The sequence below is a fragment of the Lagopus muta genome, chromosome 16 (genome assembly GCF_023343835.1).
Source record: "Lagopus muta isolate bLagMut1 chromosome 16, bLagMut1 primary, whole genome shotgun sequence".
NCBI classification, from domain to species: Eukaryota; Metazoa; Chordata; class Aves; order Galliformes; family Phasianidae; genus Lagopus; species Lagopus muta.
Window position 1 is genome coordinate 4,599,220 of NC_064448.1, and position 12,851 is coordinate 4,612,070.

General features: G+C 60.7%; 1 protein-coding gene across 1 annotated transcript; it reads right to left on the minus strand.

Moving 5' to 3' along the window:
* Nucleotides 1–406: 406 nt before the first annotated feature.
* Nucleotides 407–12,545, minus strand: RGS19 (regulator of G protein signaling 19). The gene is made up of 6 exons (XM_048963370.1): nt 12,376–12,545; nt 4,198–4,331; nt 3,781–3,917; nt 2,115–2,189; nt 1,218–1,452; nt 407–655 (listed from the first exon to the last, which is right to left on the minus strand). Exons 3-6 carry the CDS (start codon nt 3,879–3,881, stop codon nt 467–469), a joined length of 600 nt encoding a protein of 199 aa, XP_048819327.1. The 5' UTR covers nt 3,882–3,917; nt 4,198–4,331; nt 12,376–12,545; the 3' UTR covers nt 407–466.
* Nucleotides 12,546–12,851: the final 306 nt, after the last annotated feature.

Consider the following 12,851-nt stretch of genomic DNA (forward strand, 5'->3'; position numbering starts at 1 on the left):
CACCCCCCCCAAAAAAAAAAGAAAAGAAAAACCAGAAACCAAACCAACAAAACCCGCAGAACAAAACAAGTTCCCCAAAGGGGTCTCAGGTGGGAATCGGGGATGTGCTGCATCCCCAGGTGCGATGGAGAAGGGATAAAGTGACCTCTTCAAAAGTGGGTGCGGTGCAGCTGGGGGGTGGGGGGGGACGGACGGACGATGGGGGGCACTGAGCCCTGGGCGCCCCCTGCTGCCTTCTGGCCGGGACCGGGTTCAGTAGTACGAGCCCAAGCTGAGCCGCCGCGGTGCCCCCAACCCGGGGACGGCCCTGGGGGTGGCCCTGAGACCGAGGGCTCACAGGTAAAAAGCTAAAAACGGCGGGCTGGAGAAGAGCCGGGCCGTGCCCGCCACCCCCCCCCCCCCCCCCCCCCCCCCCCCCACCGCTCTCCCTCCTGGTGCCGCGTCCCCGCCGCTGCCCCCACGGCCTTTAGGACTCCGAGGAGGAACGGGAGACGTTCTGGAGCAGCGATTTGTATATGGCAGAGTTCAGGAAGCGAGGGTAGGAGTCTCTGTGCATCAGCGTGTAGATCTGGAGCTGAGCGTCGTCGAACGTGTGCGAGGACGGCTCCTGCATCTTCCTGTTGATCACCTCCCGCACCCGCGAGTCCAGGCTCACCTGGGCGAGAAATGAGGGCTGTGGGACCCCAGCGATGAGCCCCCAACCCCGGGCACAGCCCCGCAGGATGGGAACGAGGGATGACCCGCGGAGCCGAGCGGAGCGTCGGGACCCGGCGCGGTGCCACGGCCAAAGGTGGGGACCCCGCGATGAGCCAAGGGGCACAAAATCGGCTCCCAAACGAGGGATGGGGACGGGGCTAGGGTTGGTTCGCACGGCTCCGGGCGGAGGGGAGCAGCAGGAGCCCATCCCATCCCAGTGGCCTCGGGCCGTGAGCAGGGAGCGGGGTTGGGGTGTCCTCTGCAGCCGCATCTCCTCGGCACGATGGTGCCCTCGTGAGGTTTCGGCCCCGCAGCACAACCCCGGCGCGGCCACGCGAGGAGATTTGGGGACAGAGACGTGGGACGGGGATGCCGCTGGGCACAAACACCCTCCCGATGCCGTCCCGTTGGATTTAGGGACTTAGCACTGCGACCATCCCTCTTCCCTAAGAACCCACCCCCGAGCCTTCTCTTCACTACAGAAGGGGCCAAAACCTTCCCAGAGCCTTTTTGCCACGTACCTCCTTGGGCGAGAGGATGGAGATGTAGTCCTCATAGATGGTCCTGGCCTTCTCATCGATGGTGTGTTTGTTGCACTCGGTTTTGAGCTCCTCGCACGCCAGCCAGAAGAGCATGTTCTCCTCACTGTACTCAGTCCTCAAGAACTCCCGGAAGACGTTGCGACCAGCTGGGCTCTTCATCAGCTTGTCAAAGGACTGCGCCCAGCCCCGCACCTCCTCCGTGGTGGGTTTGGAGCTGTGGGGTCAGCAGGGTGGGAGGCAAAGGGAAGGCGTTACGACTGGAGAGGGATGCTCGATGTGGGATGGGACAGGGCCGGGTTTTCTCTGTTGTATCCATCCCCCAGAACAGGGACTGCGCAGGGATGATCCCAGCTCTGAGCCATCCCAGAGGGGCTGCTCCCAAACACATCTCCTGTGCTCGTGCTCCTGCTCAGGCTCCGTTCATTACGGAGCTCCTGGAGATCTCTGGAAGCACCCATGGGTTTTATCCTGGCTCTGCTCAGCCAGGTCACACCGTGGGCTGGGTTGAAGCTGAGTTCCCCAAAAGGGGACATATTGTGCTGCCAGCTCTGCACATACCCAGGAGGGTGCAAAACCCCTTCCCGTGCTGAGCTGCACTGCTGGCAGGTCCATGCACCAGCACTGACAGCTGAGGGAGCAAGATCCTAATTACTAAAGCAAGGCAGGAACCATCATTACCACTAATTAACGCATCTGATCCCTGGCACCAGCCATGGCCAGGCTGTGTGCAGGCAGCTCTGTCTCATTTCCAAGGCAGTGGATGCCTGGTGCAGGTGCCCCCACGTGTCCCTGCAGGCAGGGAGCTCGGTGAATAGCTTCCTATGCCACAATGTGTCATGAGATGCTGCACCATGCACCCGTTGTCCCCACACTCACCACGCTTCACAGTTTGGGATGGTCTCCAGTTTGGTCTCCCGGGACGCCCTCCACGCTCGCTCCCGGTCCTCGTTCCTAACGGGGAGATGGAAAGGTAGTAATGGGCAGCTGGGCACGGGGCTGCAGCCCCACCTCACCCTGCTACCTCCTGCCCACCCAACTCCCGCTGTGGGCGCCCACATCCCACACCTCTGCTCCTTCCCTTCCTTTGTGCAATTCTGCCCTGACCGTGCGGCGATGTTTCCTGCGCTCAGGCACGGCTGTGCCAGGCATCAGGCACCACGGCCAGTGTGCACCGTGCAACCCGGCACCGATACATTGCTGCAGGACACAGCGCTGTGCTATCGCCTCCTCCTGCTGCCAGCAAGGCTCAGCCCACGCAGGAAGCGGGATAGAATTAGGAAGACAAAGTGCTGGACCCTGCATTGTGGTGTGCCCAGCACTGCCTGCAAGCAAGCACCGTGACACCGATGTCCCCTGCTCCCCCCATCCTCAGCCCCGTGCTGCAAGAGGAAAGCGGCCTCCAGCCAACTTCCCCCAGCCCACCAATTTCGGAGCTGGGCGCCGACCGCAGCGCTTCCTGCTTGCAACACTGCCCCTGGCTGCAATCCCGGCTTTAACCCTGAGAGCAGCAGCTGGGGTGGGCACGTCGCTGCCTGTGCTGTGCCACAGGGCTCAGTGCCTGATGTCCCCGAGTCTGGGAGTGCCTTGCACCATCCTCGCTTGCTTCTGCTCCCAAGCTCTTGCAGATGCCAAGATGGGACACGGGTGGGTGTTGCGCTGCTCTCGGTCCTTGCTGCATTTGAGGAAACAAAGCTGGATCAGGAGAATGGGGCCCCAAGAGCAGGGCCTTGCACAGCGGTGATGCATCAGTGCTGTGGTTGGTCCATGGGTTTGCAAGGGGCTCAGCTCCAGGTTTGGATGCTCCTCCGGGCTCAATGCTGCGGCACACAAAGCTGTCAGCAATCTCACAACGGGTTGATGCTGTGAGCAGGTTAGCTCTCCAAAAGGTTATCCAGGCCCAAAAGGGAGCTGGGATGCAGATGGAGGTGAGCAGCTGGCGATGGCTTCAGGCAGTGCGGGGAGCAGGGCTCGGCTCTGCACAGTGCTGTGCACCGCAGTCCTGCTGCTGCCCTGGGTTTGGGATGGCCGCTGGCTGTGCTGCTCCCACATGCAGCCCCAGCAGATCCATCGATGCAGCACAGGATGAGGGTTCCCAGCCCAATACTGCTTTCTGCTCTATATATTTCTAACGACTTGGCTGAAGGGAAGGAGCTGTGGTGCACTGGGGCTCGGCAGGGTGAATTCACAGGGATCCATCGGGAGGATAGCAATGCACGTAGCCCCGTGCACCTGCTGTGGTGCTGACACCCACCCCCAAAACACCCCTTTCCAAAGCACTGTGTGCAATCCACCTGCACAAACATCACTCACAGCCTGTCTGATTGCAGCACATCTCTGGCTTTTGGCTGCTGACTGAGCACAAAGCACATGGGCACCCCTGAGACGAGGTGAGCGGGGACGGCTCCGTCCCAGCTGCGCTCCTGCACCGCTGCCGTGGTGCTGTGCCCAAAGGAACCCCATCCCTGCAGCTCCGGCTGCACCCACACCTCGGTGCTGAACCAGCCATGTAGGACCAAAGTGCTGCTGGCATGACTGTGCTTACCATGAGCAACTGCAGCAGCAGCACCAGCAGAAGCAGCAGGCGTTGGGGCGGTGGTTGCTGGCGGGTTGCACCGTTGTCGGAGAAGTCTCATGCCGGGACATCGGAAGGGGTGGCTCTGCGGACGCAGGTCCTGCGTACTGCAAGGGAGGAGAGCACGAAGGGGAGGGGGTGAGCTGTGGGCAGGCGACCACCCCGGCTGCCCTCACCTCAAAAAGCAGCATTTGGGTCCAAGTGGCATCCAAGGGGCTGAGGTCAATCCTGCTGCAAGCGGGCGGTCAGCAACCCTCAGCTCTGGGTGACACCCTGTCCCTGTGTGTCCTCCTCTCCCCACCTCACAAGGGACCCCTGTGCTGTGGCTTGCAGTGATTTATTTTGCCCTCCCTCTCCCCCCTGCTCTCAGCCCCATTTCCATCTCACCTGCGTCCCAGCCTCATACACGGTGGCCGTGGGTGGGTCGTGCTCCAGGGGCTCTTCTGCTGCTCACTGCTGCTCCCAGGCCGCAGGTGACCCAAGCAGCCCGGTTAGCGTCCCTGCATCCGCACGGCTGGAGCCTGCAACAAGCAAGTGGAGTGGCACCATGTTACCCCCATGGTGAGCATGGACCTTGCGTGCGAGCTGCTGGCGAAGGGCTGCGTCGTGCTGAGAAGAGCCTTATGCAGGCTGGGGCAATGCAGGCAGACTTTGGTGCAAGAAAAGGAAGTGAGAAGGAAAGGAGGGGAGGGCATGGCAGGCTGCCCCACACTGCTCTCTGACCCTGCTCTTGCTTTGCTGGCTGTGTGACAGCCAGCCTGCATACGGCACTCATAGGGTCCCCCCCCCAGGGGCTGCCTGCCCCATGCTGGATGCCCCACATCCCAGCTCTGCCCTGCAGGGTTTAGGTACTGTCTATGGTCAGGGCTCAGCCTCGCACAGCTGTGCCTCGTGCCACAGCCAAGCACCATGGAGGCATTTAGGTCCAGGATAGGGAAGTCAGAGCCTCTCCACGACATCATGTGAGTGGAAGGAAACGGAGGAAGTTCTCAACTCCCAGCACTACACCCAAACTCTGTGCCAAGTGTTGGCCAGGCCCAGAGCTCAGCAGAGCTCAGTGGCACCGACTGTACCTGCTCCATCCCCCACCTGCAGTGGGAATGCTCCATGTCCCATTGCTCCAGGCCAACATCATGCTGCAGAGCCAGATGTGCGTCCCAGCAGGGCACGGGCTGAGCAGGGGATGCTGGTGGCGGAGGCTTGGAGCCATGCACCACAGGCACAAGGACTGGGGGCTGCGGTCTCCTGCTGCAAGCTCCTCTCCCCAGCCCCTGAAGCCCTCCTGCTGGTTCCCTGTGCTCCTGCAGGAACTAAAAAGGAGAGAGTCTGTGCTTCTCTCCCAATTGTCCCTATTTATAGCCTCGAGTGCTGGCAGGATGGCTGTGACCTTGTCACCCTGCTCAGCAGCAGCTCTGCGCCCTCAGACAGCACTGTTGGCAGGTGATTGCAGAATCCTCATTTTCCCTTTTTCTTTGCTTCCCCTGTACCAACCAACCTCATTCTCAATGGCTGCACAGGCAGCAAAATCCCACAACAAACCCCGGTGGCTCCTTGGTCTGAGGTGTTCATTACAGCAATGAGGTGGGAAGGGAGAAAACACAAAGGAACTATGCTGGGACTCCTCCTGCTGCATCCCACTGCACTGAATGCAGCACTGGAGCACTGAGCATGGGGTGGCCAAGGGATGGGGACGTGAGGATGGAGCGTGGCAGTGCTGCAGTGCTGGCCCACCGTGCTGGGGTCACTGGGACAGCAGATCAGGAAGCAGAACCGCACAGAGCCAGAGCCCATGGGGAGGTGTGGCTGTGCACAAGGCTGCAAAAAGAGGAAGGTGGAGGACAGGGGATGTTTCCCAAACACAGACACAAGACGGCCCCATAGCCCCCACCCAGCCCCAGCGCCCTGCGGTGCTGCCCCACGCTCGGTGACGTAGCTGCAGCACACAGCCTCAGAGTCCCCAAATTCCGGGCACCCCCATGCTGTGCCAGCTCCCACACCCACAACGTCCCCACTGAGCTCTCCCCATCCCATCATGGCACAGAGGTGGCAGGGATGGGGCCGTGCCACCCCAGTGCACATCACCGCCCCGAGCCCCCATACAGCCGGCCATGGGGGATGCTTCCCAAAATTGCTTTGGAAGGGAAACGTCCCCTTTCCCAGAGTGGCTGCTGGGTTGCAGCACCCACCAAACACCATGGATGTCTCAGGCAGCGCCGGGTCCGTCCCCACACCCGTACCTGTGCTATTGCAGCCATGGCCACGCCGTCAGCACCCAGCTCACGGTGCGCAGCGTTGGCCGGGCAGGGAGCCGGGAGGGAAAAGAAGAAAGAGAGAGAAAAGAAAAGAAGCCGAACACATCCTCTCACAGGAAAGGGAGTGGTAAGGGAAGTGGCAAACTCAACTGAAGAGTTCAGACCTTTTTTGGGAAAGCCCCGCCAAGGCCACGCTGCTCTGCCCGGCTGAGAGCCGCGGGTGCCGCATCTCTCCTGCAGTGTGGGGACACGGCTCTCCTGGGCAGGATGGGGACATCTGGGGCAACATGGGGACACCAAGGGCACGCCAGCACCGGAGGAACCCATAGAACCAAGGGAGTGGCCGTTGTGGCATCATACCCTGCACAATGCAAGGATCCATCCAAAGGAACGGTGCCAACACGTGGTGCCCCAGGATTTTCTGGAGCATCACCCACGGGGGAGGAATTGGGCAGCGAGCTGCAAGGCCCTGGAGTGGGATGAGATGAACCAAAGCCCCGGGGGCACAGTGCCTGCCGGCAGCATCACTGCAGAGTGGGGCTGCACCCACCTGCTGCCACGCAGTGCGGGGCTGAGCTCTCTCGGCTGAGAGTGACTCACAAACAAAAGCAACATGTGAGAGAAAAATCGGCCGTGCAACCTCAGCTTCCTTGATTGAATTTGCCCGCGGGGCTGCAACAACGGCACAGACGCCGGCGGTCACCTCTCCAACTGCAGCAAAGGGAGCACAGAGCGAGAGCTGGGCAATGCAGCGTGCGCCCATCAACCAAAAACCCACCCAAATCCCAACGCCGTGCACCCCAGCACCCAAAACCCAACGCGGCTGCACTGCCGCTGTCCCAGCGCCGAGCCCACACCACCACAGGGGAACTCCCAGGCCCTGTGCGAAACCCCCACGCTTTGGCAGCTCTGCTCCTTGGCAGGGACCCCCCACGCTCCCTGGGTTTGCCCCGTGGGCACAGCCTGGCCCCGCAGCTGCCCCCACCCCGCAGTGCGCCCCAGACACCTGCTGGTGCACAGGAAGTTTTGGGAGCTATTCTTAGATTGCTTTTTCTCTCTCTGTTTTTTTCTTCTTTTTTTTTTCTTTTCCCTCCCACTTCAGCAATTAGAAGGGACTCAAAAGGTGAGGCTCCAGCTCCCGCATTGGGATGATGCCTGTGGCAGGGGGTAAGGCTGACCCCATGCTGCCAGCACAGCAGTGACAGCAGTGCCCGGGACCACAGCTTGATCCGGGACACCTCGGCCACATACGAACCAAAAAGGTGGTGATGTGCAGCCCTGCACCTGCCCTGAGGACGCCCACAAAGTGCCCCTGCACCTTGCAGAGGTGGCAGCGGAGAGCAGATGTCTCCAGGAGTCCTGCATTGATTTCTTTATCAGCCCCAGTTCCCAGCACTGGGTGCTCCTGCACTGAGCATCCTCTGAGCCGAACCCCATCGCACATCCCCAAAACTCCTCACCACACATCCCCCAAAACTCCCATATCCCAAAAGCTCCCCACCAAACATCCCAAAGCTGCCACCGCACACCTCCACAGCTGCCCACCTCAACACCCCAAAGCTCCCACCACAGTCCCCATAAGCTCCCCATCCCCAAATCCCACAGCTCTGCCCCAGCCCTGCGGGCACAACGCTGCCAGCACCGTCCCCTCAGCCCCGGCTCCCGCACAGAAGCGTGGTTAATTATTTCAGAGCCCAAAAATAGCACCCGCGCCAATCAGCTGGGGGATTTAATAAGGCAAACCCTGACAATTATGTTTCTATTAGTAGAGGTATCGTGGCGTTGTTAAGGCAGACTCCCATTAAGCATTTGGTAATGATCCATGCGAAAGGAGAAAGATCGTGGGGATCAATACTGGGCAGAGGCACTGGGCGAGCAGCAGGCACACGGGGAGAGGGAAGGAGGGGAAGGAAGGGATGAAGCCTTGCTGTGCTGCTGCTCAGGCCGTAGTTTGCATCTGGAGCGGTCCCTGAGTAGTTCTGCAGCTGTGCATCCCTCTGCTGAGCATCCCTGACCCCAGCACCAAAATCCAACTTTTGGATGCTAAATCCCTCCACTGAATGGAGAATACGGAGCACTTCTGCTCACGCCAGGTGCATCCTGGTGAGAGGCAGAAGGGTCTCTGCGCATGGATGCAGGTGGCAGCCATGTGTGGGGCTCACAGCTTCCTCAGCACTGGGAACCTGGGGTTGTGGAGCCTCAGAGAGGCCAAGGGCACAGAGATGGGGCATTGTCCTCTTCAAGGAAAGGGAATAAACAGCCACATCGAGGTGAATGGAAACCCTCTGCATCCCAGGGAGGTGCTGGGTCAAAGGGCGGCTCCATGCAGCTAGTGGGTGATTTCCTGCCCAGCCCCAGGGTGAGACCAAACGCAGCACCTGGAGCCCCCAGTGCTGCACACAGAGCTGTGTGCCCACCTATGCGGGCACGAAGGCACTGCACACTGCCAGCACTTTCAGGATCAGGCTGCAGGCAGAGCCCAGGACAGGTGCCCACGCTGGTGAGCACGGCATGCATGGCATCCCCTCTGCTGCCCCATCCCCAGGACAGCCCCCGGGGGACACACATCAGTCACCACCACAGGGATGCTCTGCACCTTCCCAGCTGTGACAAGCACTGGGGAGCACTGACACAGACCCACAGGTTATTTAAAACCCAACCAAAGGGGAACAAAGTCTGCAGGGTTCGGCTCAGCCATGCAGGGAGGAGCTGGTGGCAAGGAGGAAGGAAGCGCCGTCACCCTGCACGGCCCCTGTGCCACGGGCACAGCATGCAGCACGGCATCCCGCACCGCCCTGCAGCATTGCCATTCCTCATCATTATTTTTTCTTGTTTGGTGAGGCTGGCACAAAGCTTTCCCTTCCTTTTCCGGGGTTGCTGCACCTGTTTGCTCTTCTCCTGCCCTTTGCACTGAACCGCTGCGTGGGCATTTGCCTTCTGCAGGAGCCCCCAGCGGGTTCACACGGGAGAAAGGAGGGAGGGTAAGGGGAAAACCCTGCACCCTGCACCCCAAGCACTTTGCTGGCTTCCTTCTATATGGAGCCCCATCCGCAAACCCAGCAATGCTCACTGTCTGTGTAAAGAGCCCCCAGCTGCTCAGCACAAAGCAGGTGAGGCCATTTCCAGGGCTGCTCAGAGAACTGGAAGTGCAGCTTGTTTGGAAATTCTACCCTACGTTTTCCTGCTGTCAGGAAACCCCCCTTTTTTCCATGCTTGCAATGAATATTGATGCTGAACCTCAACGGATTCCGTTGTTCTCCTTGCTACTGCTGCTCCACCTTCCCTGGGGCTAAACCAAAGGCAGGACACGGTGTGGGATAGGAGCAGCTCTGGGGCTGCCCCTTGTGTCCATCCCCAATTCCTCAGGTGCAGCACGAGCCTGGCTTTGGTCTGAGCTGTAATTGTATCCCAAAGCCACCAAATGCCACATCCTCTGGTGCCCAGCTGCTGGCACAGGGATGGCATGGACACAATTGCCCCCAGCCACGCACCAGCCCTGCAGCAATGCATGCACAGCTGGACTGAAGGCATCCCACCCTTGCAAGAGGTCTTGAGAAGGCAGCTCTGTTGCTGACATCGCTGCAAGGGATGCAAGAGACTTTCTGAGCACCCAAAGCAACACGGGGAGCAGCCCCACTGCAGCCTGTTTGAAATGCGCTCGCTGCAACAGAGCTCACCAGCAAAATGCATGAGTGCATAGAGCTGGCTGGGCTTGGATTGCAGGGAGAGAGCGTGGAGGAGAACAGGCCGATCAGCACTGCTCCAGTGCCCATTGGTGATGGTAGGGAAGGGAACATGAGGGGCTGTGGCATAGCCAGCACTTGGTGAAGCAAAGGGGAATGAATGGACTGGGCACTACTGGAAACGGGCAGGGAGAGCTGATGGAATGCCCAGCACTGGACGAGACGTCCACAAGGCTGAGTGCCATGGAGCTGGAGTGGGGATGGTGATGTCCCCCATGGAGCAGCTGCCAGCTCTGGGCTGCAACAGCCTGAGAGCTCAGCACCTTCCCCTCCTGCAAGCAGTGTGGGACGCCATGCACTGTCCTCTCCTCTCCACTGGGTGAGAATCATTGCGAGAACTGGGAGCAACATCCAATTTCTCCCCCTCGAATCGAGAAGTAGCTATTAAATAACACGCAGAACCAAATGGTTTTAGACCCTCCCCCTCCAAATAGCCTTTGCAATGGAAATTCAGAGACGTGCAGAGATGAAGAAGGAACTGAGTAATAGGAAGCAGCAGTGGGCACGGAGCAACCCGGAAGCGGCCACGATCCCAGCACAGCACTGCACCCCACTAACAGCCCTATTGCTGGGCTGTGGGTGCACAGCAGGGGCTCACTGCAAGAAACCACCCAGGGGGAGCACAGACCACCATCAGCACGGCTGAGGGATGGAGCAGAACCCAGGGTGGTGAGCCTACCTCCCCCAGAGCTGAATTTCCAAAGGAATTTTCTCCAGAGGATGCAAACTTGGGGAAAAAGAAGGACCACCACGGCAGGAGGGGCTCTGCAGAGCTCGTGGAGCCTCTGCTCCAAAGGTGCTCGTGGTGCTGCTCCTAGGGGTAGAGCTGTACGCAGCGCTGCCCCGTGCTCTTTGCATGGGCCCAGCAGAACTCAGAGTGCTGCGGTTCCAGCCTCACAGTGAGCATGTGGCAAAGAGACGAGAGATGCACTTTGGGAGGCAGTGGAGATGTGCTGCTCCCACACCTCGGGCAGCAAAGCAGGAATTACTCTGCTGGGGTATTCTTTTCCCTTTCAGGGTTGGAGAGGCACGATCAGATGATCTCCCTTTGGATCATTTGATTTTAAATAACGATATCAAAACGGGCGTGCAGACCCCAACTGATGCATATCCGAGTCACCAAACCCCTGCTTCCCCACTATAATCTTAGGAGGTAGAGTTTGTTGAATTGCCGAAGAACACGACTGTATTTTGATCAGCGGCTTTGAGTCATTTGTGGGGAAGGGCTGAGGCGGAGGAGCTGAAATCCTTGTAGGGAAATCTGATGTGGCGCTGTCCCCTGGGATGTATCCTGAGGTACGTGCCCACTGGGGCAACCCAATGCACAACACATCCACCGGGACAGCAGGCACTGTGAGCACCAATCCTGCCCGGGATGGCGGAGCCGATCCAGAGGGGAACCAAATCTTCTTGCAGCAGGGAAATCCCTCCCACTCACTTAACACTTTTTGTTGAGTTTCTTAAATAAGGCCGTGGATCCGCGCCAGAGCAGCCTCATGGGGAGGGAAGGAGGGAGGGAGCTTCCCGGGGGATCCTCGCTGTGCCCAGGGATGCGGTCGGCCCTTTGCATCCCCCGGCCAAACCGCCAAGCCCACGTGATGGGCTCGTGTTGGGTGACAGATAGATGCCACGTCCCTACGGGGGAACCACATCCCGGTCACTGGGTCCTCTGGTCACTAAGTCCCCTGGTCACCAGGTTCCCGTGCCCGGTGCTGGAGGACACGATGGTGACTGGAATTCAGGCTCGCCCTGACCTCAGCCAACCTCCCCACGCCACAGCGAGGTCAGTGCTGCTGGTGGGGTACAGCACCCCTGGCTGCAGGGAGCAGGCGGAGAACCCCACATCCCACAGAGCACTGCACACCTGTGGGTGTAGAGAGGGCCCTGGGGGGTGACCCCAAAGCAACCCTCCCCCTGGGTTGGGCAAGACCCAATGCAGCCATCCCTGCGACGGAAGGGGGCCCCCGCCTTCCTCCTTCCTCCTGCATCCTCCTCCTCCTCGCAGGGGCTCGGCCCCCTCCGGGGGCGACGGGGAGGAAGGGGACGAGAGAGAAACCCACCCCCCCTTCCCGGTCCCGGTCCCGATCCGGTGTGCTCTATGCCCCCGCCCCACAGAGCATCGCGTTGTCGCCCCTCGCGCACGGGGCCGGTGACAGGCGGTGACACACGGACACACGGACGCACACTCCCTCTCCATCAGCGCCCCGCGGTGCTCAGTGTATGTGCCCGGAGAGGGGAGGAGGAAAAGGGGAGGATGCACGAAAAGGGGGAGATGCGTGGGAAACGGGTGGGGAGGGTTGGGGAGGGGGGGCGGTCATGGAAAAGAGGGGAATCATGGAGAAAGGGGGGATCACGCAAAAGGGGGGTGCGTGCAGGGGGGAGCGCGCACGGAGGGGCGGCGGGGGAAGCGTTACAAGGATGGGGATGCAAAAGGGGTCCGGCCGCAGCCTGCAGGGGGTGGGCCGGGCAATGCACGGGGGTGGCGGGTCCGTGTCGTCGTCGTTTCCCCCCCCCCCCCCCCCTCCGTCCCAGCCCCCGGCATCCCCCGGGCCGGGCCGTGGGTTACTCACGGGTCGGGCATCCGCGCCGTCGAGCAGCGCCGTCCGCTGCCCCGTGCCCACGGCCGCCGCCCGTGCGCTGCCCCCGGGTTCGACACCGGAGGGAGAGGGAGAGGCAGCGGGAGCGGAGCGAAGCGGAGCGGCTGCACTGCGCACGCGTCCCCCGGCCCCTGCGATTGACTTCCTAAAGCAATTGCAGCTTTGGCACTTCCTCACGTCAAAACACACACACACACACACACAAACGCGCGCGCGCGCGCACGCAGCGCCCGGTCCCGTGCCCTACACCGGTTGTCCGGTGTGTGCGGCCGGCACCGGCACCGGCACCCGAACCCGAGCTGCATCCTGCACCAGGTACAGGATCCTGTAGCAGCACTGTGCGTCCAGAACCTTTGTAAGCCATCACTGCACACCCCATCCTGATATCTCACACCCGGAGTCCTGTAGCAGCATCCAGCACCGGCAGCCTGATGCAGGCATCCTGTGCC